General features: G+C 39.7%; 1 protein-coding gene across 1 annotated transcript in view; it reads right to left on the minus strand.

The window, feature by feature from the left end:
• The window catches only part of KIF25 (kinesin family member 25), a gene marked incomplete at both ends in the record, with an annotated part of 41,394 nt that extends 17,639 nt beyond the window's left edge, over nt 1-23,755 (minus strand). The window contains 8 exon segments of the mRNA XM_084202097.1: nt 4,775-4,842; nt 9,230-9,272; nt 10,800-10,882; nt 12,127-12,230; nt 16,972-17,110; nt 18,997-19,113; nt 22,881-22,946; nt 23,681-23,755. Of these exon segments, the coding sequence (XP_084058223.1) occupies nt 4,775-4,842; nt 9,230-9,272; nt 10,800-10,882; nt 12,127-12,230; nt 16,972-17,110; nt 18,997-19,113; nt 22,881-22,946; nt 23,681-23,755 (695 nt within the window).
• Between the last annotated feature and the right edge of the window lie 1,126 nt (nt 23,756-24,881).

Below are 24,881 nucleotides of genomic sequence, written 5' to 3' on the forward strand. Positions count from 1 at the left end.
CAGCTGTTGTCTGTTTTGGGGAGAACAACACATAGGTGTACCCTTGTGGATTGAGCTCATCCTAAACCTTCTGCCTGCCCCTCTGGCACACAGAGGTTTTTTTTAGTCTGTACAGGATCCCTGTAACTTTTTCACACCTACTAGAATGTTAAATAGCCCTGTTGCCTGGGATTCCTATGTATCAGTTTATGGAAGACAGTAGCCAGGTTGTATTGCCCTTTAGATGTGGGTAAAGTTCAAGGGCAGGGGGAAGAAGAGGTACAGAGACTGCAAACTTGCTGAGGATTTGTCTCAGAAGACTCAGAGGCACAGCAGAAATGAGAATGCTCCTGAAGGTAATGTTTAAAGATGCACTATCTTTGTGGGCAATATCAGCCTAAGGTATTTCCATCCCCAGCCTGATGAACTACCTACTCTGAAATCAACACTTCTCACTCAAGGGAAGACTTTCTTTTACATAACGAGGTGCAGACCTTTTTAAACAGAATAGAAGATTGCATGAGTTATTCTACCTCTTAAAAAAGAGCAATGACATTTCAATATGTGGGCCAATACAATCATGTCTGAAACAACTCCGTGTGTTTTTTGAATGCAAGGAGGAAAAAAAACCCCAACAGTTGTCTTCAAAGAAATCTTTCCTCCAACCCTTTCAGGTTTGTACAACATAAAATCAAGACCTGAAAATAGGAAATCATCAGAGAGGAAATTCTGATCATAAAACATGGATATCCTAGCTCATACATTTCTTCTGCAGCACACCAAAAATGTATCCTCCCCAAGATTACAGCCTGCAGCACCCATTGTTTATACAAGATGAACAGAATCTAAAACATGAATGTCTTTACCCACAGTTAAATATTTGAGGTATGAATGTTTATCTTTTGAAAAAGTTTCCTTTTCTGGTATCCTTCTGTGGCGATTTTTTTTTGTCTAACTCTGTTTTCCACTAGGTGATATATGCTCTTTGTAGCTCACAATAAAATGGCTAATTAGAAACAGGAATTTTGGTAGCAGCAAATGCTACAAAGTGTGGTCACTCCTCTGTGTATACAGTACACCAGTACACTTCAGTTAACAGTATCCCACAAATGGTACAGGATACTACAGGATTAACTGAATAAAGACACAATGTACTCTTCCGCATTTACTCAAGCCTCTTTGTATATCTGACCATGATCTGTATGGTACAGTCTATAGACTGCACAAATAGAGTTTTTGTATTCATGCTCTCCATAAATAAGTTCATACAGAGGGATCACTGACAAACAGATACAGAATTGGAGCCAATGCACTGAACTCAGCATTTTTCCTGACAACAGCCAGAGGAAGGAGAAGGAACAATATGGTGGTCAGCGACACAATAATTCATCTCTGTGCTTCATCCTAATCCTTAAAAGTTGTATATTGGCCTCAAAACTGAAATATGAGTTGAATCTCTGTTTCAAAAAAAAAGTTTCTTTCTGCATCTTGCTAAATTTTTGGCCCAGAGCAACATCCTGTGGCAACGTGTTCCACAGACTAATTGTAAGCTGCATGAAAATGTACTCTCTTTAATCAGGAAAAGAGCACTTGTCTGGCTTGATAGACAAATACTGCTTGTATTGCCATTCCACTGATGTGCCATCATAGTGCACTGAGAAACCAACAAATATGCAGGGATGTAGCACAGTTCAGACTGGGAGGACACAGGCACTGAATACTCTGTCCCTGCTTTTGAATACTCTGTCCCTGCTTTACATGCACATGGGCATATGCTTCAGTAAACTTTGCACATCCAATCTGCAAGGTCAATATAAAAGAGCAAAAGCACTTCCAAACACTTTCTCTTCTTCATCCATCATCAGCAATTGATGAAATATTAATAAGTACCAAGTTCTCCATCTTAACCAACTAGGTCTCTAACTCAGTATGTGTTGAAATATCTTTTCTTTGCACATCAGAACATCTCAGAGCTACTATGTAAATTTTAAAAAAGAAAAAATGCTAAGAAAGGCATTTTAAAAATTAAAACATTCATAGTTGATGACTTCTGTTGCCTAAGAAAGCAAACACATTGTTACTGGCCACAACCCAGGCTAGAATCAATCAGTCTTAGTTCATTTGCACAGCAAAGTAGAATCACAGAATCAATTAGCTTGGAAAAGACCTCCGATCTCAAGTCCAACCTTTGACTGAACGCCACCTTGTCAACCAACCCAGTAGGTGCCACATCCAGTTGTTTCTTGAACACTTCCAGGGATGGTGACTCCACCACCTCCCTGGGCAGCCTGTTCCAGAGCTGAAGCACCCTTTCTGTGCAGAAAATCTTCTTGACATCCAACCTGAGCATAGGCTGGACACACACCTAAGCCTTAGTGCAGCCTGAGGCCATTTCTTCCAAGTACAGCCACAGCTGGGGTCAGTATAGCTATGGCAGGGTGAGGCTCTGGTAGCTGATCCGAGGAAAGGCACGTGATTCCACCTTACAGTAACTACTCAAATATTTACTCGACTTCCTAAAGGGGTTTTACTGCCACTGCTTAGTTGCTGTGGTTCAAATGCTATCCATACTGAAATAAAGTGGTTTAAAGTAGTCTTGAACTAGTTTATGCTACACTGTAACCACAGTCTTGGCTGAAGCATGGAACCCACTTCATTAGCTATCTGAAACCATGAAAGATGCTTCAAATCCAAAGAATCTCTTTCTAAAACCCCATGTATTTTTACCCGAATGATAGATTTGTCCCTGTGCACTGATTAATGTGAATTTCACATTGAAAATTCTGAGCTTCCTTTTTATTTTGCTAACTGATTTGCCAATAAAATTATAAAAGCATAACATGTTGAAAGCTGGAATTTTCTTCCTGAGCTGAAATCAAATATTTTGACATTTATTAGTTCCATAAAACATTGCTAAAAAAATAAACATTCTAGAGTTCATAAGAAACATATGCTTTTCTGTTTATAAAAAAATAGCTGTACTGGGACACTAAAAAAACATTCCTGGAGAACTGCATTCTTTGGGGGATTTACATTTTTTTAACCCTTTTCCTGATTACCAGGATCTACACCACATTTCCAGAATCACAGCACCTCTGGAGTAGTGTGTCAATACCATTAACTGTGCTGCTCTATAGAGCTGAATTCCAGCATTATTCTTTGTTTACTTCAACTGGTATGGCTGGGCTAGGTAAGAGTGAAAGGAATTACTTTGAGTAGCTTAGCAACATGTGAGGGGGCCATGTACCCTAAGAGAGCTCGTATGCCTTGAATCAAAGAAGTCCTATAACCTGTGGGATCAGTAAAGCTTCCCCAAGATCTGCATTATCTCAGCATTTTTCAAGTGTTTGGTGGCCTGCATGACAGCAGTCCCCATTCTCTGTGAGTAGAAAACTGCAGCACTTTACAACAACACCTTGAGGAAAGGGTAAATTACTAACAATGTTTAGCAAACCTACAGGAATTTCGGCTGAACAACCTCAGACATTAAGTTTAAACCAGGACAGATAATTCATGCTGGGTACATCTGAGTTTAAATCAAGTTTTGCCTTCAAGCAAGGAAGCATGAAATTGTCCTCCTGTATTCTGTTTCTAGAGGGTTTTGCATCATGGTTCAGGGCAGACAGCCTTCTGAGTCATTGCAACATACAGATTCAAAGTTTGCATTAGAAAGAGGCATTGGGGTAAAATTTTGCATTTTGCCATTTACAGAGTTCTCATTGTATTATTTAACTCTTCATTCCTGTTTTCAGAGGTCCAAGTCAGCACTGTTTTGACAGAACAGAAGGTACCCTTCAGCCTGAATTCCAGCAGTTTTCTGTCTCACTGATAGAGACTGGCAGTGACTCCAGTGTCCCATTAAAGCCCTTACCCCAAATGGTGCATTCAAAATCCGATTCATCTGGGTGGCTTTTTGAACATCTAATATAGAAGGTAGTCCCATTGTAGCCTTTCCCTTGGGGAGCACTGATTCCCATGCCACTGCTCTGCCTTCCTGCCTCAGGTCAGGCTGTTTGAACATCAACTCGTAAAAGTGCTCAGCCCAGTTTCTGCCAAAGTCATGCTCTATGTCTAATCCTGGAATCTTGCAATCCACCTCAATTCATAGAACCATTGAATTGTCTGGGTTTTAAGGAACCTTTAAAGGTCACCTAGTCCAATCCCCCTGCAATAAGCAGGGACATCAACTAAATCAGGTTGCTCAGAGTTCCCTATCACCTGACATTAGATGTTTCCAGGAATCTGATATCTAGTCCCTCTGAAACCTATTCCAGCATTTCACTGCATTCGTTGTGAAAATATTCTTCCTTATAGTCTCAATCGACCCTCTTTTAGTTCAAAACCATTACTCTCCCATTCCTATTGCAACAGGCCCGATGAAAAAGTTTGGCCCCATTTCCTTATGAGCTCCCTCTAAGTATGGGAAAGCAAACAAGGCTTCCTTGCCTTTACAACATTCTGCTACATTGCAACATGTTGCAAGGATCAGGACAGCTACTCGCATTGTGAAAAGAGTCAAGTAAGTATCTATAAAGGTTTCAAACTCAGCCCTATCCGTAGTCTTTACTGAGAGGGAAGACTGTTATCCATTCTGTGAAATGCATTATTCTGTCCTGGGAGGAACATAATTATCACACTAAAAAAACCCCAAGAATATTCCTCCTCCCTGCCCTACTCAAAAATCCCAACCAAAAAGAGCATTATCCTCTAGCTAATGTCCACTAAAAATATTAGTCTTCACTACACAAATCTTCCAGCACTTCAGATTACCAGATTGCTACACAGGACTACCCACCTCTCAAATTGAAAAGTCTTGTTTACTGAGGCATGACCAGGACGGCTACACTTGACAAGGACAGTTTCCTAAGAGGAAAGAATAAATTGTCTATAGTTAATATCACAGGCACACACACCAAACCAAATATCCATCAATAGTAATGTATCAGGTGACAGCTTTAAGGACCGGGAAGTCCAGGCAGCAGTCACCAATTCATGAGGCTTTAGAGCATGCATAATGCAGTGAACTTGCAAAACCATAAGAAAGGCTCTCAAAACCCATTCAGGTTATTAAATTACAACCAAAACAAAACAGGCATTTAAGTTCAAGAGAAAGATGCAAACCCTTACCTGAACTTTTTACTGGACCTAGAAAGTCACAGGCAAGTAAATGCAAGCTCCCTAGCTGCCACTACAGGCACAAAAAAATTGCAAAAAAGAGTTCTTTTTTTTATTGTTGGGCAAATTTTCACAGTGCCTTTTCAGATTGATTTTATAGATAGCTCTGTCTAGAACTAAGCAAAAGATGCACATTTTATTAAGCAACATGGTAGTCCACAACTAAGAGAAAGAGCTGCACTTCAACAAGCTGTAGAATTCCACGAGTTTTTAGTGGAATTCACTTTCCAGATGAGTTCTACAGTAACTTTGTAAGTCTGACAAATATGTATGCAGCCCTTTAAACTATTACCAGAGTACAATCACAGCAGTCTGATGTGGCTTAGCTAGCAAATTGTGTGCTCTTTGCACCTCATGGAAAATATTGCTTAATTGCTGAGAAAAGCAAAGAAAAAAAGATGGGGAGGCTTACAACAAATTGGGTGGAAGCTCTCTGGCACACTAAATACTTCATCCAATTCAAAGATATTTTCTAGCTTACTAACCTGTGGTTACATTACTGCATATGATGGGAGTGCTGAAATTCCTAATGTGCTTCAGACAAGTGGGTTGGAGTGCTGAACTAGTACCCTCAAATAAGTATTGCCACAGACTGAAGTTATAAAGAGCTGAGCAAATAATCGCATAACAGTGTGCAAAAGGCTAATAAACATCAAATTTATTCCTTTGAGTTGATGAGTATTTCTACCTCTTTGGAGAAAAGTATAATTATCAAACTAATGATGACAAAACACTTACTGTACAGAATGAGCTATGTATTGGCAAATTTAGCTGAATACAGATGTCAGTACAACACTGCTACTAAATGGCCTGACACAAAAATTCTAATAGGATCAGTAACCAACAGGCTCCAGGGGAAGGAAAAAGGAAAAAAACTGAAAAATATATAGAATGACAGAATAAATTTCTGATTCAGATATCTAGTATACTTACAGACAAGCTTTCTTTAAGGTGAGAAATAAGAGAAAAAACCTCTATTTGCATAACATAGAAACAAAATAGTTGACTGTTAACAGGCAGAAATTTCATATGAGCATTTGTAATGACCATGTCCAGTCAGGCTTTGAATATCTCTAAAGATGGAGATCCAAACCCTCTCTGGACAACTTGTGCCAGTGTTTGACTACCCTCACAGCTTCTTCTCACATTTAGGCTGAATTTCCTATATTTCTCATTCCCCCTTGGGCTGTCACTACTAGAAACTGTCTGTGCATTCAGTACCTCCTCATCTGCTCATTTTCTCAGGTATTGACAATACCAGCACTGTTCAGTGTCCTAATCTGTGTGGAGTGGTTCAACCTGATGTGTGGTGTGTACTCACTCTCCACAGTTATTGCACAATAAGCTTTGTTGTGAGTAAAAAAAGAGTTATCCATTTTTAAAAAAAAAGGTTGCAGAGTTACAAGTTGAGCTGGGAGCTGGTTGCTGGAAGAGGAGAGTTCTTTGTTAGCTTCATGTTGTAATCACCTGTTAAGAGTAGATTGTTAACTCCCTATTGTTGAGAATTCCCATTTTTGTCAGTACCACCCTTGCCTGCTGCCAGGAGGATGGCATTCCTCCCGGGACAGTGAAAGGAGGGGACATTGGAGTTGACATGCAAATAACCTCGGACCCAGAATGGAACGAGAGAAGCCCCCCACCAAACCCAGGAAAAAGACCCCTAAAACAACGAGCCAACACAGAATTAAGAGATCAAAGTGATGTCTAAACGTAAGGAACAAAGTCCAGAGCCTGCAGAGACACTAAGACCCTTTTTGCCCCTTAGCCTCCAGCCAAGGAAGACCTCGGCTGGAGCCAGGACCCTGAAGGGCAAACTGAAGAAGTGAACAAGGGGTATCCCCAGTGCTCTAGTGGGGACGGAACCCTCAGCTCTGCCGACTAGTAGACAAGGCTGTACTTTCCTCCTCCTCCCAGCGGCGTGAGCGCGGACCCGCCGGTTCTCTCCCCCCTGAGCTGATCACTCTTAATAAAGGCATTAAAAAGGAGAAAGATCTCCTGCCCTATTTATTTCAAGCTTCAGAAGAAAGGCTCAGACAGTTAATGTCATGTTGAGGAGTTGAGCTCCTCAGGAGCAGCAAAAAGAAAATTTCAAAAATCTTCAAGTAACTCAAAAACTGAACTTCAATACTCTTCTGTTACACTTAGTAAAATCTTAAGCCTGTTCTAGACTTAGAATCATGTGTCTCTAGACAAGATGAACAATATGTTAGAAAAGACCACGCGTCTTAAGAATGATATGAATTTCTAAACAAGCAAACAAAAAAACCCCACTCAGACACTAAACAGAAGTCATGTAGTCTCTGTGGATCTGGTTCTCAAATGTGGCTCTGCTTTCTAACACAATCATAGCAAATAACTGCCTGGTTATGCTACACACAAAGTATTTTCAGGAAAAAATTCTGGAGAGACAGTCATGATTTAAAAAGCAAAACTAATAAACTCAGCGTCTCTACCACATGCAGACTTCCTTCACCCTGATCTAAAATTTCCTTTAAATCATTATCTGGGAAATGGTTAACTTGTTTCCAGAAATACAATCTTTCACTGTGTTGCAACTAAAAGCTCAATACAAGACAAGCCCCATATTTTAATCTGAAAATTGCACATTTATCCTAGCCACTAGCATAACATCTTAGTTGTTAACAGCAAAGTAAAAAGGCAACAAACATTATTTTCTTTTACTTTTGTAAGATTAGTCTAAATCGACTGCTTTTTTAAGGATTCTTGCAACACATTTTTTTCTTAAAGAAAGATAAATTCATATTAAGAAACTAATAAAGACTTCAGGTCTGGCAAGTATTTTACCTAAATAAACGTCCAGGCAAACCAATAAAACATTTGAAGTCTATGTTGTGCTTTCCAAAACCAGGAAGTTAGCATTTTGCAAATTTCATTTCTCAATCCCGTGCTTGTATTTATACTCCTTAAATATTTCATAAGATTATCATATTGAAGGTCACTCTTTCATACAAAATAAAACTCATAAATTGGCATAAGTAAGCTAACACTGCCTTGCCTGTAAACACATCAATACTGTAATACATTGTATATCTATATGAAATAATCCAAAACCTAAATATTCCTAAATATGCCTAATTCCATCCTTATGCAATAAAATTTAACAAGTCAGAAATGGCTGCAGTATTTTATAGTACAATAAATGTGTCAGGATATCCAGAATACTATGTCTACCATTACAGGTCCCTGTTTTTTATCTCCTGATATATTTACTTTCTTCAGCTCTTTATGAGCTCCATTAGTTACCTAATTGCACACATATAGATATAGATACAGATATATATATATATAATTATCCATATTATACAAGTGAGATCTGCCTAATGAAACTATAATTTGGGAGATTTAAATGCATACCATATAGTAGGTCACTTCAGCAATATTTTAAGCACTACACTATAAAAGAGCATTTGGCTCATCGCCATGTGAGTAACAGAGAGCAGCCAACTAAGAACTATGGCAGCTATGAAAATTAAAACCTAAGTTAATACTTTGACCTTAGCTCACGCTACTGTGCCTTTTAAAATTTTATATCTTGGTAATAGCCTCAGTTAATGCTGGAATGTCATTTGAATTTGCAACCTTAATGACCATTCTTCTTCCAATGGATCTAAGCCAGGATACTTCAACATGCTTGACTGCAGCACTACATGGGCTGCTGTGGTTCACGAGGTATCAGATTTCTGTCCTATTGCATCAGCTGTGTTGCAATAGACAAATTTGAAAAAAGCCTGATGTAATTTTGGAAATAGCTACAGCACATACAGGTAGCTCAAAGGGACTGACAGCAGGAAATCAGCAGCAGCTTGACTGTTGCAAACATTCAACCTCCAGTTAAAGGATGGCTGCCCCAGAAGAAGCTCCAAGCTATTACCACTACAGAGAGTCAGGATGAAAATAGCACAAACCACCTGCTATTGCACCCATGGGTAATCAAATCTCAGTAGCACCTGGCCTTGTTGTTTTGGTTTTTTTAAACTCATGATTCTCATGTCACTTTTGTTTCTTCTTCTAGAATCTATGAATGTGTTGTTGAATTCCACTATCAAATACTCACATCATCAGCTGCATATGCCACTTTTTCTGAAAAATTTCTTTGCCTGTAAAGGAAGAAAAAAGCATCAATAGGGGAAGAAGAGGTACCTTTCAAACCATAAGTGTTCCACATCCCTGAGAAAAAACAATGTTTAAAGTGTCTGTGAACTACACACTGTCTGAAGAGTACCTTTCAGAATTGACACTGTTATAGTACCCTATGTACATACTAACATCACAGCTAATTTTGAGTACTGAACAAATTAAAGGGCAATCAAGCAAAATAATCTGCTTTAGAAAACACTTTTAGAACAAACCAAATTAAGATGAATGCACATGCAAGCCATTCTATTATTTTGTGATTGTTGCATGAGCTTGTAACAAGAGGCTTTCACTTTAGAAAATTAAAGTGAAAACCATCCTCTTTTCAGGTATTTGTCCTTGATCTTGAATCCATGATTAGTTCAAACACTGACTGGGATTACTAAGGTGTATATATCTATTTATGTGTGCAAGTTTTTGGAGAATCAGTCCATTATTTTACAGATACATTTTATTTAAATTACTTTTTGATACATTAAGAAATTTACCCTTGACAATTGTATGTTTGGCCCAGTCCATCCTGTTTTATACTGCAAGTCAGCACCTGATTGCACTATTTCATACTGCAACAAAAAAAAGTGAGTGGGTTCATTCCCAGGTGTACAAAGGACAGGTTAATGCAAGTTTCAACTTCAGGCTTCTTGAAATATCTTGTCTGTTATTTTTGATATTGTTTTAATTAAAACAATTTTTTTTTTAAGATTTGCCAAAAAAATAATACACTTTAAAACACTGAATGTACTCTTTTAGAATTACCAGGCAGTAAAAGTAAAAGAAAGCCCCAAATCAGCTATTTACTGATAAAGCAAAAGATAATGTTATTGGTTTCTAGCCACCCACCTAGCTTTCCCCTTCTTTCTTTCTTTCCTTCTTTGTATACACTTCAATCCCTACTTTCTTTGGTGTTAGTCATCTATGGAGAATTCAGCCTGTTAAGCAGATACTTGCATCTAATCCTTCTTTTCCTTTTGGATCTTGGAATGTTTTGACACATCAGTTACAGTAAACATTTTATAAATTAGGGATGCAGAGCCAAATTAGACTGAAATAGAATTACCAACGTTTGTGGTGACAGCCAGTGTGTTCTATAGCATTACAAAACAATTGTAACACTGTGTGTGTCTCTACCCACGTCTTTTGGCAGCTCTCACATTACTGCATCCCAGAATTTGTATGGGATAGTGAATACACTCTAAACTGATTGCAGCTGTGTTACTTCTGCCAAGCCAAGGATAATCCTGGCTTGGCAGAACAACTATGGCTTTCTATTGAGATGGACATACTTTTAGACAGGGAGATGAGATTGGCTAGAGCCAATTTAGCAGGAGAAAGAAAACAGCAATTAGTTTTTATGATACCATCATTGTCTCCCCACACACATAAAACCAGAAAAATCAAGGACACCGTTGTTCTCATACAAACATAACTACTGTTTTCTCTGTATTTGAATTATGAGTCAGATAGGCTCTGACACAATCAGAACAGTTTACCTGTCTTGTGAGTGTCCAGCAGCATCATCAAAAGGTAGCAATGGTCGAATCCTGCAGTGGACTCTGATATTTCCTCTCAGTTCCTGGGACAAGAATATTGAGCTGTATTTAACACAAGTTACTGGAGACGATAAATACACTGAAATTTGTCAAACAGACATGAACATGTTTAAGAAAGCCAGTGTTTACCACATCAGAGCCCTAGACTCTGTGGGGAAAAAATAGAATCAATATAATTTGTCTTAGTAAGGTAGAACAAAGTACTTGAAGAAGTATGAGCTCTTCAGAGCTCATACACTGGAATTGTATAGCTCTCTCTAGGTCATATGGACAAAAAAAAACCCCAAAAAACCAAAAAAAAACCCAAAAAAACCTCTGAGCCATTTTTCCCTCCCCTTCCTTTTTCTCCTTCCTCCTTACATGAGCTTTTTCAGATGCCTGCATTAACTCAACAGACATTACACACTCCATTTCTCTTCCACCAGTCCTGAGGAAGATGTGGATTATAAAATATGTTGTATATTTTCCTCTCCACTGCATTCCTACATGATTAAAAAGCCAGTAGCTCACTTTTCACCGTAGGCCATTTTAGACCTGTTTATCTCTTTCATTTTGTTAGTGATCAGTTCTTCTCATTTTGTATGACTGAACACAGCTTGGCTGTGAGGACCATTGACCACAGGTATTAACACCCCATTGCTCTGGGAAATATCTTTTCAGTAAACTGCAACACAAAGCAAAATTTAGAAGGTAAGTACTTTTTAACAAAGAGATTCATTGTCCCAGGTAGAAAAACTATAAAAAATTTTGTGTGAAGGCTTGTGTTCCTGAAAATCAGGTCCTGATTCAGGAAACCCAAACCTAGTAATTTGTGGGGAGGAAGAATAAATTTGAAGTACAAATTGGAAAAATTTAGTCCCAAATGAACATCACTAATGGCTGAGCAGGATACAGCTTGAAATATTTGGAAATATAAAATATGACTACTTTGCAATATCAAGTTAATAATTTTAAGAATTTCAAAACAATTTCAGAAGCTGCAAATTTAGAGAAGAGGATAAAGAAACCCAACTTTTGTCCACTATTCAAAATGGATGATACTCCTTAGGGAAATAGGTCATGAGAGCATTTGGAAGATCGTGTGTAAAAAGAAAGGAGTGGGGTTTATTATAAGACAAATGTGCCTCAGCAAATAAACACATCACATATAGACAGCAGGGGCAAGTGATATATCCATGTGAAGTATATTCTTTGCTTATACTGGTGAGGAAATTATGGGAATAATTTCAACAAAATAAGCCAATGTTCTGTTATTAAACATACTTACAATTAAGCTGTTATGTAGAGCCTTCCTCTTCTGCTTTTCTTTCTCATATCTCTCTGTCACCTCTTGCAGAGACTGCTCAAGATCAAAAGCCTTTATCTGAAACACTAGAAGAAAGCAGTTTCAGAGATATAAACTCCATGACTTTACAAAAGGAATTGTCCAGTAGCACCTCATAAAATATAAGCACAAACCTTCTCAACTTCTACCAAATTTCAATTAGGAGGCTTAGTTTCTGATTTACTAGACACCTATGAAAAATCCCATTGGAGTTCCTGCTATGTGAAGCTACAAATTATTACCACAACTATACATGTGAAGTCTTGAAAAGCAATCAATAATGTAAGATATTTAAAGGCATCTCAAATCTGTCAGTTTAGTCAGAGTGATGTTACCTGCCAGAGAAGCCTGAAACCTACATTTGAAGCAGCCTGCTGCTAGATGGGGTTGCCACTCGCAAGGCTCATACCACATCTCCACTTATTAGACTCACATGGACTAACTTTACAAGAAGTTAACCTGTCATTTACCCTCAGCCTCACTTACCCTCAGGACTACTAATACTTTACAACAGTTGTAAGGTTCCCCTTTAAGATAGGTCCATCACTCCATGAGGAATTCATAGGAAAGATGGATCATTTGAACCCTAGGGAGCCTCTTTCACCAAACTGGGAAGACTTGGATAGGTCACTATAAAAGACTTCTAACTTCACAGATGGTTTTATTTCAGCCCAATTACATTAACACTGAACAGGCCTAAAACAAACATACAGCCCAGAAGACACATTATGCAACTGTAAGCTTGTGTAAAAATCAAGCTTTTGGGAACCCCAGTGGGAAATCAATATCCCCAGCAATTAGTGAGTAGTTTGGAGATGTAGAGTATCAAGCAGTCAAAACCAGGGTCTGAGAGCTGAATTAGCAGGATGGCCAACCAGCCTCAGTATGTGCTACCTTGCAGAGCAAGGAACAGACACGGTATCTCAGCATGGTCACACATACAATTTATTCTCTCTGGTATAGACTAAAAATCAGATAATTTCAAGGGACATTTGTGTACACTACAGATTTCTCAGATCTCTTTTTCCTAATACCCATGCTGTTCACCTCTAGCTCACAGTGTCCCTCCACAAGTGCATGCATGCAGGGGAAGCATGATGTTAATAGCTGGGGAATCAATGTCTAAGAGTTTCACTATGAAAATCCTTCTTTTGCATCCAGTATGTGGAGTAACACTAGCATGCTTTGGTTTGGAGAATCCCATGCAAATATGTTACCATAAGTTTTCAAAAGGGCTACTTACAGTCATTGACCCCTAATTTTTTATAGCATGATTTTTAAAAAACAAAGTTAGATTCCACTGATTATTTAAGTAACATTCCATTTATTATTTAAGTGACTTCCACAATAAGTATTTTCATTTACATATTTGTGTACACACAATTTGAGTTCCCTAAGTCTCTGAAACAAGCAGTAAGGTAAAGCAATAGATGCTGAGGGTACTCTTCCATTATTCCAGTCCTGAAAGAACAAAAGTTTCCTGATGCATAAATTATTTCTGAGCTTCTATTGTTTTTTCTGAAAGTAGAGTTATGCAGTTACAAATATAAACATCCATCTAACATTTTCCTAGTTTTCTGCTTGGCATCACATGTAAGCTATACAGTTGTTACATTTTCATCCCTAACGTAGGGGTAGACATTGGGTATATCTGTTTTAATAACAGACTCTTCATTAGAGAAGAGTCTCTGAATGAATGCAGCCATTACAGACATCCCTTTCTCCCATCCTATTAATTGATATGGACATTTTCTGCGAGTTGGGAATGCCAGCAATTTTTCTGTTTAAATGTTACTGATCACAGTAACATCAGTCCAACAGTTGTGATGTCTTGCAAGCATATTCAGCACTGCAACCTTTAGAGTCCCCTTCCTTCAACTGACAGTCCCAGAGCTTCTTATTCCCTTCCCTTCAGTGCTGCACCGGACGTTCTGCTGTGCTCACACAACTATTTCCTCAGTCACACAAATGTCTAAAAGCAATCCTTCCTTCTGAGCAAATTCTGTCCTGGCTCAGCTCCCTGATCTGTTCTGTGTATGGTTTCACAAAGAGTTACACAAACATAACAGAAAGGTCCATAACAGGGACATGAAAAACAGGAGCAGCATAACCTAGCACAGCCACAGCACATCTGAGATATGGATGTGTAGCAGTTCCCATAGTTCCTGGGGTTTTTAATGTTTCTTGCCAGTCTAGAATCCATTTTTAAAAAGAAGATCAATCTAATCATGTCTCCTAGGACTGTAGCTATGATGCAACAGACTTAATACCAAAATTTCTTTTGAATTCAGTTGTATTTTATGTTCCACACTGTAACATTATTTTTTCCATGGTCTTTTGTAATAGCTCCATGGGTAATGGTTTAAAACTAGAAGAGGGTCAACTTACATCAGCTATAAGAAAGGCGGTTTTTACAGTGTGGGTGGTGAAACACTGAATAAGTTGTGCAAAGAGGTGGTGGATTCCCCATCCCTGGAAACATCCAAGATCAGGTCAGATGGGCCTCTGAGAACCTGATCTAGTTGAGGAAGTCACTACTTACTGCAAGGGGAATGAAAATAGCTGACCTTTCCAGATCTCTTCCAAACCATTCCATGGACTATTCTTTGGGCTGCTACAATATTTCTGTTACTGGATCCAAGGTCCTGCTCCTACTTCCCTACTCCACTAAGGGAAATGCTCTCAAAAGGCAGCTGAGCTGGTGAAAATCACCTGTGGACTTGAGGATAAAAGATGATGGTAGTTCACATTCCACCAATACAAGTCACTAGCACAGTGCAGAGCTCAGCTTTCTCCAACAAAAGCAAAGAACATAGGTGGTAGCACATGGACAAAATAGGAAATCTCCTTTTTTAATCTTCTCCATGCAGAGAGAAAGTGTCCCAGAATTGCAAAGCATATCTAAGTCACTAGGCTTGTGACTCTTTCTGATAGTATCTGCATGGTGAAGCAATCTAAAATCTAATCTCAAATTTTCATGAATTCCTATCTTTCCAAAAATCTGCTGCATTACTGCATCTGTCTCAGTAGTATCACATGCAGTTGGGTGGCCAATATTTTTTTAACAAAAATGATATCAGCTTTATCCCTGAGGGAAACAGACCTATAACAGAATAATGGGCACCTCTCTCTCTTATGAACTGCTACTGCTTAAATTCAGTAGGAAAGGTGGCATAGCCTGGTTTTCAGATTGTGAATAAATATTTCTAAGCAAAGGACTACTCAGTTATTATAAGAAAGTTTTACAGTTTGTTGCATGTCAACTACAACCTTGAAATTTACCTACTCAAATGCTTCTTCTGTAATTTTCTCCCTTGTTGTCAATCTCTATTTTAAGATTAAACTGGTAATATATACTGTCTCCAGAATATATACTTAGGGCTTTCTGTCTACAAAAGATTACATGTAATTTAAGGATGGTAATTCCAATGCTCATATTTAACCTTAACAATAGAATCTCCATCTAAAACACTTGACAGACAACTGAAAACTAAACAAATTAAAACAAAAGTCATCCACCAAAGTGGATACAAATTTTGTTATAGTTAGGGAAGTTCCTCCTGCTTATGACTTCAAAGAAAATTGAGAACAGTAAACACAATTTTGCCAGGCCTCCGAAGGAACACTTATTATTTATTTACACTACAATAGCTCAGTGCCAAACTCAATCTCATATCTGCTCATTTAGCCCCCTGTTTCAATAGGGGAAAAGTTCACTTTTAGATAAAGGTAATTTTCAATTTTGGGATTTTTTCCTTGAAGGAGCATTTTCTCTACAAGAAAAATACAGTAATCAAATAAATTTTATTTATAACTTAGTACTTAACCTACAGGAATAAGTTTTGTAAACACCCAGCACCAAGAGTGCTGTTCGTTGCTATTGACATAAGGAGTCCCATCAGAACTAAACCAGTCCCAAAATGCAATAATTCAAGGAAAGAAAACATACCTTTTAAATAGTGACAGATGGCTTTCAGAGCATCACAAAGGGCCTTTGATTGTAAACTTGTGCATCTGTTGTAGTTCATGAGGCTGCTACATCAAATAATTTAAGCATTGCATGTGTCATGTGATTCTCAGGCCTGGTAGGAGCTTCACCAGAATCAAGGGTATTGGAAGCAGGCGCAGAGATCCACATTATGGGATCCAGGTGTAGGACCAACGCACTTAATCCTCAGGGATGAGGGCAGAGTATACCAGTGCACTGGCTCTCTTTCCTATGTATACATGAACAAGGAAGTGCCTGAATTCCAAAACAGCAATCCATGTGCTGTTAGTATCTACAGTCCAGCAGATGCAACTGGTTTTTGAATTTGAAGTAATTTCTTTTTTGATAAATACACAGAAATATTAAAAATCAAGCCTATCCTAATTTCAGGCAGTATTTTCAGAAATCTCTGAAATAAGCTGGTACAGTCAAAAGCAGACAAATTTCAGCTTTATAAAGCAATGCATTCTTTATTTGGCTCTTCTAAAACAGCCAAGATAACAAGCCTGAGAACTTCAGTTTTAAAAGGTTACAGCTGAGCCAACTCAGCAGCAGTCTACTAGCAGCTGTAATCTACACAAAAGACAAATTCAAATGATCAGTCATAACCTGTGCAGACTTACTTGTACTTCTTCTAATGCTTCAGAACTCCTTGATGATTTAATGTCAAACAAGAAACAAATGCTACAATTTCAGTGACACATTTCTCAAAAATCAAACTCAACCTTTTAACATTAGTAACATTGAACAATTACATTGTTGAAGTTACATGTTTGAAATCTAAGTGCAATGAGCCTTACTTTGCATTGCTTCATTCTGCAGCTGTATCCCCTGGACTGCTGCCAGAACTCGGTAAAGACAAGTCTTGCTTTGACGTTGAAAGTCTTTTGAAAGCTCAAGAGCAAATGAATGAAGGCTCTTCAGGTCTTGCTTAAGCCTCTTCTCAGCAAGAAGAAAAATATGTTATAAAGACACAGAACCACCAGTTACAAAGAATCAATATAACAACCCAAATTATTATGGTGAGACAGCACAGGCAAGAATAACTCTCTACTTGATGGAAGGAAGCCTTCAAGAAAATATCTTTCAGTATGTTTAGAGAAGGATCCTGCAAAACATTTAGCAATGTAATTTCCTTAAAGTGTCAGCAAGAGATTATGGATCCTTATAATTTTATCATACCTATTTTGACTGTAACACAGCTTCAGGTATAACCAAGTCTCCTTGTTATTTCATCAAACAAAAATAAGTGTGTGAGAGCATGTGTGGGCCCTGTCCACTTTTAAGCCATACCCAGAATTAGCAATGAAAAATTGTGATCTATTGTGATCCTTACTTTAATTTTCCACACTTTGATCAGAGGGTATTTGCTAAGATTCACTTGAGGCATTTCTTGTACAGGCTAGTTCTATGTCTTCCTATGAGACCAATTGTATTTTGAGAAAAAAACCCGGAAACCGATGTTGTCAGAAAAGTATTTGTATTATGTATGTAATTCAGTGTAATATACATTATGAGGCTTTTAAATGTTTGTAAGATCAGCCTATATTCACTTACAAGTCCTCCTAAATAAAAACAAATTGACCTAATTTTGGGATTAGTAAAGTTCTTGACATCCAAATCCTGAAATGGACATGTAAAACCATCTCTAAGGTGAACTTAACAATACTTTATGTCACAGAAACAGTGTGATATTTCATTGTCAGCCTGTGTTACATGTTCTGTGACAAAGTGTTACATATTCTGTGACTTTTTTTTTTTCCTAAGGCATTGACCTTGAATTAATTAATTAGTTTCAATGATAAAAAGGCAATCTAAACTAAAGGGACAAAATCATTGCATTTCTCACTCTCAAAAGCCATAAAATGTAAATGGAAGGAGTATCTTTTTGTTATTGTGGGTATAGGATGACTGTTCATCTAGACTTCTATTTAGAGAGCTTTGCTCCCTCCTAGTCTTCATTGACATCTGACAGTTCACTACCTCAATCCACTGGTATTGCATGATAAGCAGTTCTGCCATTCTACCTAATCAAAAATATAAAATACTACTACAAAATTTACAAAGCAGAACTACTATAATTAGTATAAAACAGTATAGTTCCATTGGAAGAGACCTACGACAATCATCTAGTCCAACAAATGCTCCAGTTAAGCTGCATCCTTCTGTCTGTTAAAAATCAGATTTTTTTTCTGAGATACTTTTTGGTCATTTCGGTGCTGCCCTGAGAAAAGCTGATATTTGGTAGTGTGCCTAAAAGGAACTCGCTACTCTGTGGAGTAACTTCACAAATAAGTACTTCAACAACTTCAACAAAGGCAAGTATTATGGTACTGGCACTAGGAGAACAGTTTCAGTCTCTGTGATGCAAAATTAAAACCTGAGTGAGCATACAGCAAACTTCTTGTGAGATCTGCCAGAGAACTCTTAGTAATCACTGGAGCTCTAAAATGCCTTCTTCAAAGGATTTGCCTACCTGGCTAAAGTATATCACAATTACTTTCTTTTCTAGGGATGTCTGTATGATGGGAAATTGTAAAGTTTTGACTACAAAATTATCTGTCTCAGGTATTAATAGCACTCTATATGTAAGATCCTGGAGCTCAGGACCATCTACTTTTACCAGCCTCTCAGGTGACTTCGCAGTCTAGTACAGCAAAATCACTATGAAATCATTGTTACACCTCGCTGTAAGCCCTGTTCTGAATACAATGAAGCCACAGATCAGGGTCATATCACACCATTTTCTGGGGTTTACTATATTTGATAATCGTGTAAATGTTTAGGGCATTGATTATGTCTATGTTATCACTAATTGCCTTTACCTTTATTGCTCCATGCAGCTGGGCTACAACAGAACTCCTCTGAAATTTCATCTGCTGTCCATGAGCAGCATAGAGCTGCAATACTTCATTAGTGCTTCTTCCAGCCAACCCTTGGTACTATTTAAAAAAGAAACCACAAATAATCACTTAAAACACTCATGTTTCCTATTGCATTCTGTCCCCTTTATCTCTGTAAATATTGGTAATTCAACTATATGATAACATAGCATGTCGCTAATTCTTAATTTCTTTGCTTTTACCTTTTTCTGAATTATGTAAAGAATCACCTCGTGGTAACAGGCTAACATCACAAAATTCTACTTTCTTGGATCATAAACCTGAGCACTAGATTACTAAAATGTTTCTGCAGCACCTAAACCCTCTCACTCAGGGAAAAGGGCTGGTTACACAGCTGGATTAAGTGTCTCTGGAATCTAGATTTAATGCAGAAAGCACAGTGGAAGGACATGAAACAGAACAAAGACAAACATACACGTGTTAACTGCTGAAATCCTGAATACAAAACCCCCAGCTTTGTGCCCCTGACAACACCAACTCCACTACAATCAGTAGGGTTGCAATGGTGCCAAGCTGGGCCAACAAAGCCCTGCTCTGGGTCTTCAGAGATCACAGCAACAAAAGCAATTTTTAAAGTTTGTGGAGAAGAATCCCGTCTAACAGTCTAAAATTACCTATTATGCAACAGCAATTTTTATGGCCAACTTGAGAATTTTTAGAGATGTTGAAATCAAAAGGAAAATAGAAATAATGCAACTTTAAACATTTACAGGCATGAATGCAAGAAGAGTCATCTCAGTAGAGACTTCTTGTGAAATTCTGCAATATGGAAGAATCTGTATAACACGAAAAAATGCATTTTTGTAATTTTCTGAGAGTCCTGGTACTTAAAATGAACTGCAACTTCAGCTATTTTCCCCTGCCACCTGTCACATCTATCATTCATTAACCAGTATTGCCTCTTTATTTTTGAAATGCACTTGTCTCTTGCACAGACTTATTTCCTACTTTATTCACACCATATATTCTGTGACTGTGATGCCCTGTTATTTAAATTAGCAAAGCACTGAAGAGACAAAAGACATGAAAGAGCTAAACCTACTCATACAATGGATTTGATTCAATTCCAATCATCTGATAACAACATTTATCAGATGATAAAAAGCAAACATTTAATTGCAGTTTAACTACAGACAAAAACAGTACAACATCCTGGAGCTGTTAGGATAAAGACAGACTGTATTTTCAAAAAAAGAAGTACTTCACTTATCAAAACCAATATTTTCATGTGGCTTTTTCACCTTCACAAAGCATGAATCTTCTATTTCCACATGCAAGTGGAAGGCCTGTAGAACAATGCACCACCTTAGCACTATTAGAAAAAGTTCTTACAAGAAATAGCAGGAAGAGGTTTGTTTTTTTTAATTGTGACAGGCTTTAGGGTCCCAGATATTGAGATTGATTCTATACAGTGTTTAGAAAAGTTAAGCATATGTATACAAACAGTTGCAGTACTCAAGCCTTGTTGTTAAGTAAGCTTAGGGTAGCTAAAACCTCCTTTTAGCACCTAATCTGCACCATCTGCACAGATTCCCCTTGACCCTCCACATTTCTCAACACTAAGATAAAAGCAGAAAGTTCGATGCTACTGTCATTGCATCACTTCGTCTATCAAGTCCATCTTTACTGCAAACGTTGCCTTGATTTTGGGATTTCTCCACTAAGATAGTTTTAACATTCACCAGAGTTGTTCATAGGCCAGCACTTGCAAACTTGTGCTTGAGCATAGAAGCAAAAAATGGACTAAAACATTTTTATAGTCAGGTTTATTATAAGCAGAAGTGAAACAGAGCTATTCAATAGTGCTCTCCAAAGTGAAATCTCAGGTTTGCAATCAGATCCATTCTGGCTGACTTGGCTTTACATAAAGAAGGCTGCAGGGTTAGGACCTCAAATTCTGCTAATAAAGGCAAGGGCTATGCAGGTACATAAACAGACTTCCAAATAGGAAAAAGCAGGGCAAAAGGAGATCTACCTAGAAATCTGCCTGCCTATGTGCAGTAACAACCCCTCCAGTATGCTGCTGGGATAACAGTACACCAGGCTGCAGAACACAGAAGTGCTGAAGTTCATCACCGTCTCAAGGATGTAAGGGAAGGTCTGTAGCAGGAGATAACATTTTAATAAGACTGATGCAACCTATAGACCAACATCTACACCGCAAATCCTAATTTATGGTAATCCTCATAAGTTTGTCTCCAAAGCTTCCCAACTCACTCCAGACAAAATGAATCCAATTAGCTTTTACAAGTTAAGAATGAGACCTCTGTTAACCCTTGTCCCTGTGACTGGACTTGTTACAGCTCAATCACTCAGGCAGCTCCACTGGCAGACCTGAAGGATCAGGGATACACAGTCAAGGGCAGTAGCTTTTCTCACCAGCATAGCTGGTATAATATTAGGACATATGGTGGAATCTTGCACAACCTTAAATAATACTAATTTCAATTAGTATTGTCTTTAATAGATGGTCTTCAATTAAGATAAAACTATTTCATAGATGTCAGTTCAGCTTGTATTTTCAGATTGCTGGGGCACATTAACCAAGAAGAGGCAAACTTTTGAAGTGTATTTAACTGCCTGAATCAGTGCAAGAACCTTAGTGCAAGGTTAATTGCAAAGGATTTCATTTGACATTGTTTCTGACTGATGGTGGTAACACTGTGACACTCCTTGTGTGTCTGTAGGTGCCCATTTCTTCCAGCACATTTTTCAATAAAATAAAGCAGTGCTCTATTTCAAAAACAAGGCTTCATTCTCTGATACACAGACAACTCCTTCCTACATCTGATATACCTTACTGACTAGAATAATTAATTTCTTGTGCTTGTGAGGATGAAAAATAATCAGCTGAAATACTTAAGGCTTTCAATGAATATTGTAAAGAAGAACAAAGACAATAAAAACATTTCCTCAGAATAAATTTGTGTTCGTCTGTATACCTAGCAAAACTAATTTCAGATATACCACCTGTTTCCAGTTAGACTTTGAAAAATGTTAAACCCACTTTTATCCATGGGTGTTAGCAAACCCACAAGGAGGTCAAATGGCTTCCCTGAGGTCACCCAACCAGTTAATGTTTCAGCCCAGATTAGAAACTCTTGGCCAACAGTTTCCATCACCACTAATAATCACAGCTGGCTCTGCTCTAGCAGCCTAGATCTATATTCAAAATTCTTTAAATCCTGAAATCTCCCCCTTGGAAGGCCCCAAACATTATCACAGGCTGCTCCTTATTTCAGTGAGGATCTAGGAATAACCTATACTTATATCCTTCTATCCTATAGAAGGATATAAGGCAATGAGGGCATCCAGTTACTGCTGTATGCTATGTGACAAGGCACACATGCAACAATACCAGAACTAAAAACACAGCAGGGCATCCCTGGTAAGTCTACTCCTAATGAAATGTCTCTCCTGCATTCTGTGAACAGTTCCTTTCAAAGCATCATCCCAATTGTGTCTAAAAAGCATTCCTGAAAAATCTGCCATTGTCTTTTAGACAAACATATTCCCTGTAAGGAGAAATATTCCATATTTAATGCTTCCAGAGTCATTCCCTCAGTTCAGCTTTCTAGATTTAAAACAACAGCAAATATTTAAATTCAAGCTAACTTCCAGTTACTTATCAACCTATCATTATGCTACCATTCATGATTTTGAAAAGAAAGAGATGCTGAGCCTTAACGCTTCATAGATTTTCTCAACTGGTAGAGAGGGCAAAATCTGAAAACAGGAAGGAAGATTTCAGTGTCTTTTTTTTCTATTTCCACATGAATTCTTTCTGAAAAAAAATAAACAGTCACCTCTGCAAGTTTTAGATGAAGAACAGCATTTTCAGTTTCCAGGACAACTATTCTTTCTTCTTTGGTCTAAGGAAGAAAACCCACCCAAATACACAAAAATGAAAATTAAAAAAATATGCATCTGATTAATATAATTTCATTATGATAGCCTTCATTACCATTTTCCACTGTTTCTCAAACTTCTGAGATCAATGGACTACCTACCTCCATCTCCTAATCACAACAATATTTGTATATGAGCGAGCAAAAATTAGGATAAACTCTTAATATTCCTTTATCTCCATCTTTTCTGTTACGTTGCTCGCTTGTGTCGGAACGCATAGGTACACCATTTAAAGCCCTTTTGCTTTGCGAAACCACCCCCTCCTGGCATTTTCCAGAACCGTGGTCCTTAGCAAAGCACTATTTTATTTATTTATACATAAACACGCAAGTTTCCATTCCCAAGGCAGCACTATTAGAGGTCTTCAGCGGCGTGGCGGCCAGACGCTCCCTCAGGACTGGGGCGCCTCCCCAGAGCGCCGAGCGCCCGCCCTGCCGGCGGTGTGGTGCGAGGGAAGGAGAGCTGCTCACCGCTCTCACACTCCGCTCCTACCCCAGCCCCGGCTGGAGCAGGCTCCTCCGACACAAGGGAGTCTGACAGGCAGCCCCGCACCGCGGCATTCAGGGCGCCCGCCCAGGCAGGAGCCAGCTCTGGCAGCGCGCTCCCGGCCCTTCCTCCCGCCCGCCGGCCGAGGCGCGGCCCCGCAGCACGTGCCCGCCCGCAGGCCCCGCCCCGGCCCCGCCCCTCGCCCCCTCACGCGCAACCGCTGCTCCAGCTGCCGCAGGCGCTGCGCCCACACGGAGCTCGGGTCGAGCCCGCGGCGCGGCCGCATCATCCTGCCCGGTCCCGCGCCGAGGCGGAGCGAGAACTCCCCCGGCTCCGGCTCAGGATCCCTCGGGGATTTAACCCGGGACGCGTCTGGGGCGGTAGCGCGGCTGCCATGGCGACGGGCACGCCCCTTCCCCGCCCAGCTCCCTGCGCTGCGATTGGCTGAGCGAGAGCCAAAGCCTGCTGGCCACGCCCCGTCTCTGAGTGGCAGGGCATTCAACCAATCCGCGAGCAAGAAGCGAGAACGGGGCGGAGCCACGGCTGGCGCCTGTGACCGAGAGCGCCCCCAGCCGGGAGGCTGAGCAGGGACCGGGGGTGCTGTCCATGGGAGTGGGGGTCCGTCCGCCTGCAGCGTCCCGCGGGACAAGCGACCTCACAGGTCTATACCCGTTATCCAGAGGGCTGGGAGATCCCTTCGCCTGCAGCGTCCCGAGGGACAAGCGGCCTCACAGGTCTATACCCGTTATCCATGAGGTGGGGGATCCGTCTGCCTGCAGCGTCTCGATCTCAGAGACCATGGCCAAGGATTAGGGCAGGGAGTGCAGGAATGGAAGGAAAGCCTGGAGCACCCGGGGCCGGTGTGAGGCTGCCCCGTTGCTGGGCTCAGGGGCACAAGGCTCACATCAGCGCAAAGGGCGAGGAGGAGAAGGACAGTGTTGAGGGCTCTGATATTGGCTACACGACTTCCCCCCTAAGCAGTTGGCAATGAGTGCTTTGGCCTAAGGCTGTAAGGCCGCAAAGAAGATTAAGGGATAGGAACATCTGTTACACGGAATGTGCTGGGGGAAGTGCAGCTCGGAGGAAGGGAAGGCTGAGGGGGATCCAGACAGTATGTGCAAATACCTGATGGGAGAGTATGAGCACCACAGACTGTGCTCTGTAGTGCCCAGGGGCCAGGACAAGAGGCAGGAATCTAAGGATAGTGTGAGGATAGTCAAACACTGGCACAGGCTGCCCAGAGAGATGGTGGAGTCTCCATCCTTGGAGCTACTCAAAGCCCGATTAGACCCAGTCCTGGCAAGCAGCTGTAGCTGACCTTGCTTTGACTTGGAGCTGGGTGATGCCCCACAGGGGCTGCTCAGTAACTGCAAACACAGCCGGCATTAGGGCTGGTCTTAGGAAAAGCACAA

The sequence above is a fragment of the Fringilla coelebs genome, assembly GCF_963513975.1.
Source record: "Fringilla coelebs genome assembly, chromosome: 3".
Classification (NCBI taxonomy): Eukaryota; Metazoa; Chordata; class Aves; order Passeriformes; family Fringillidae; genus Fringilla; species Fringilla coelebs.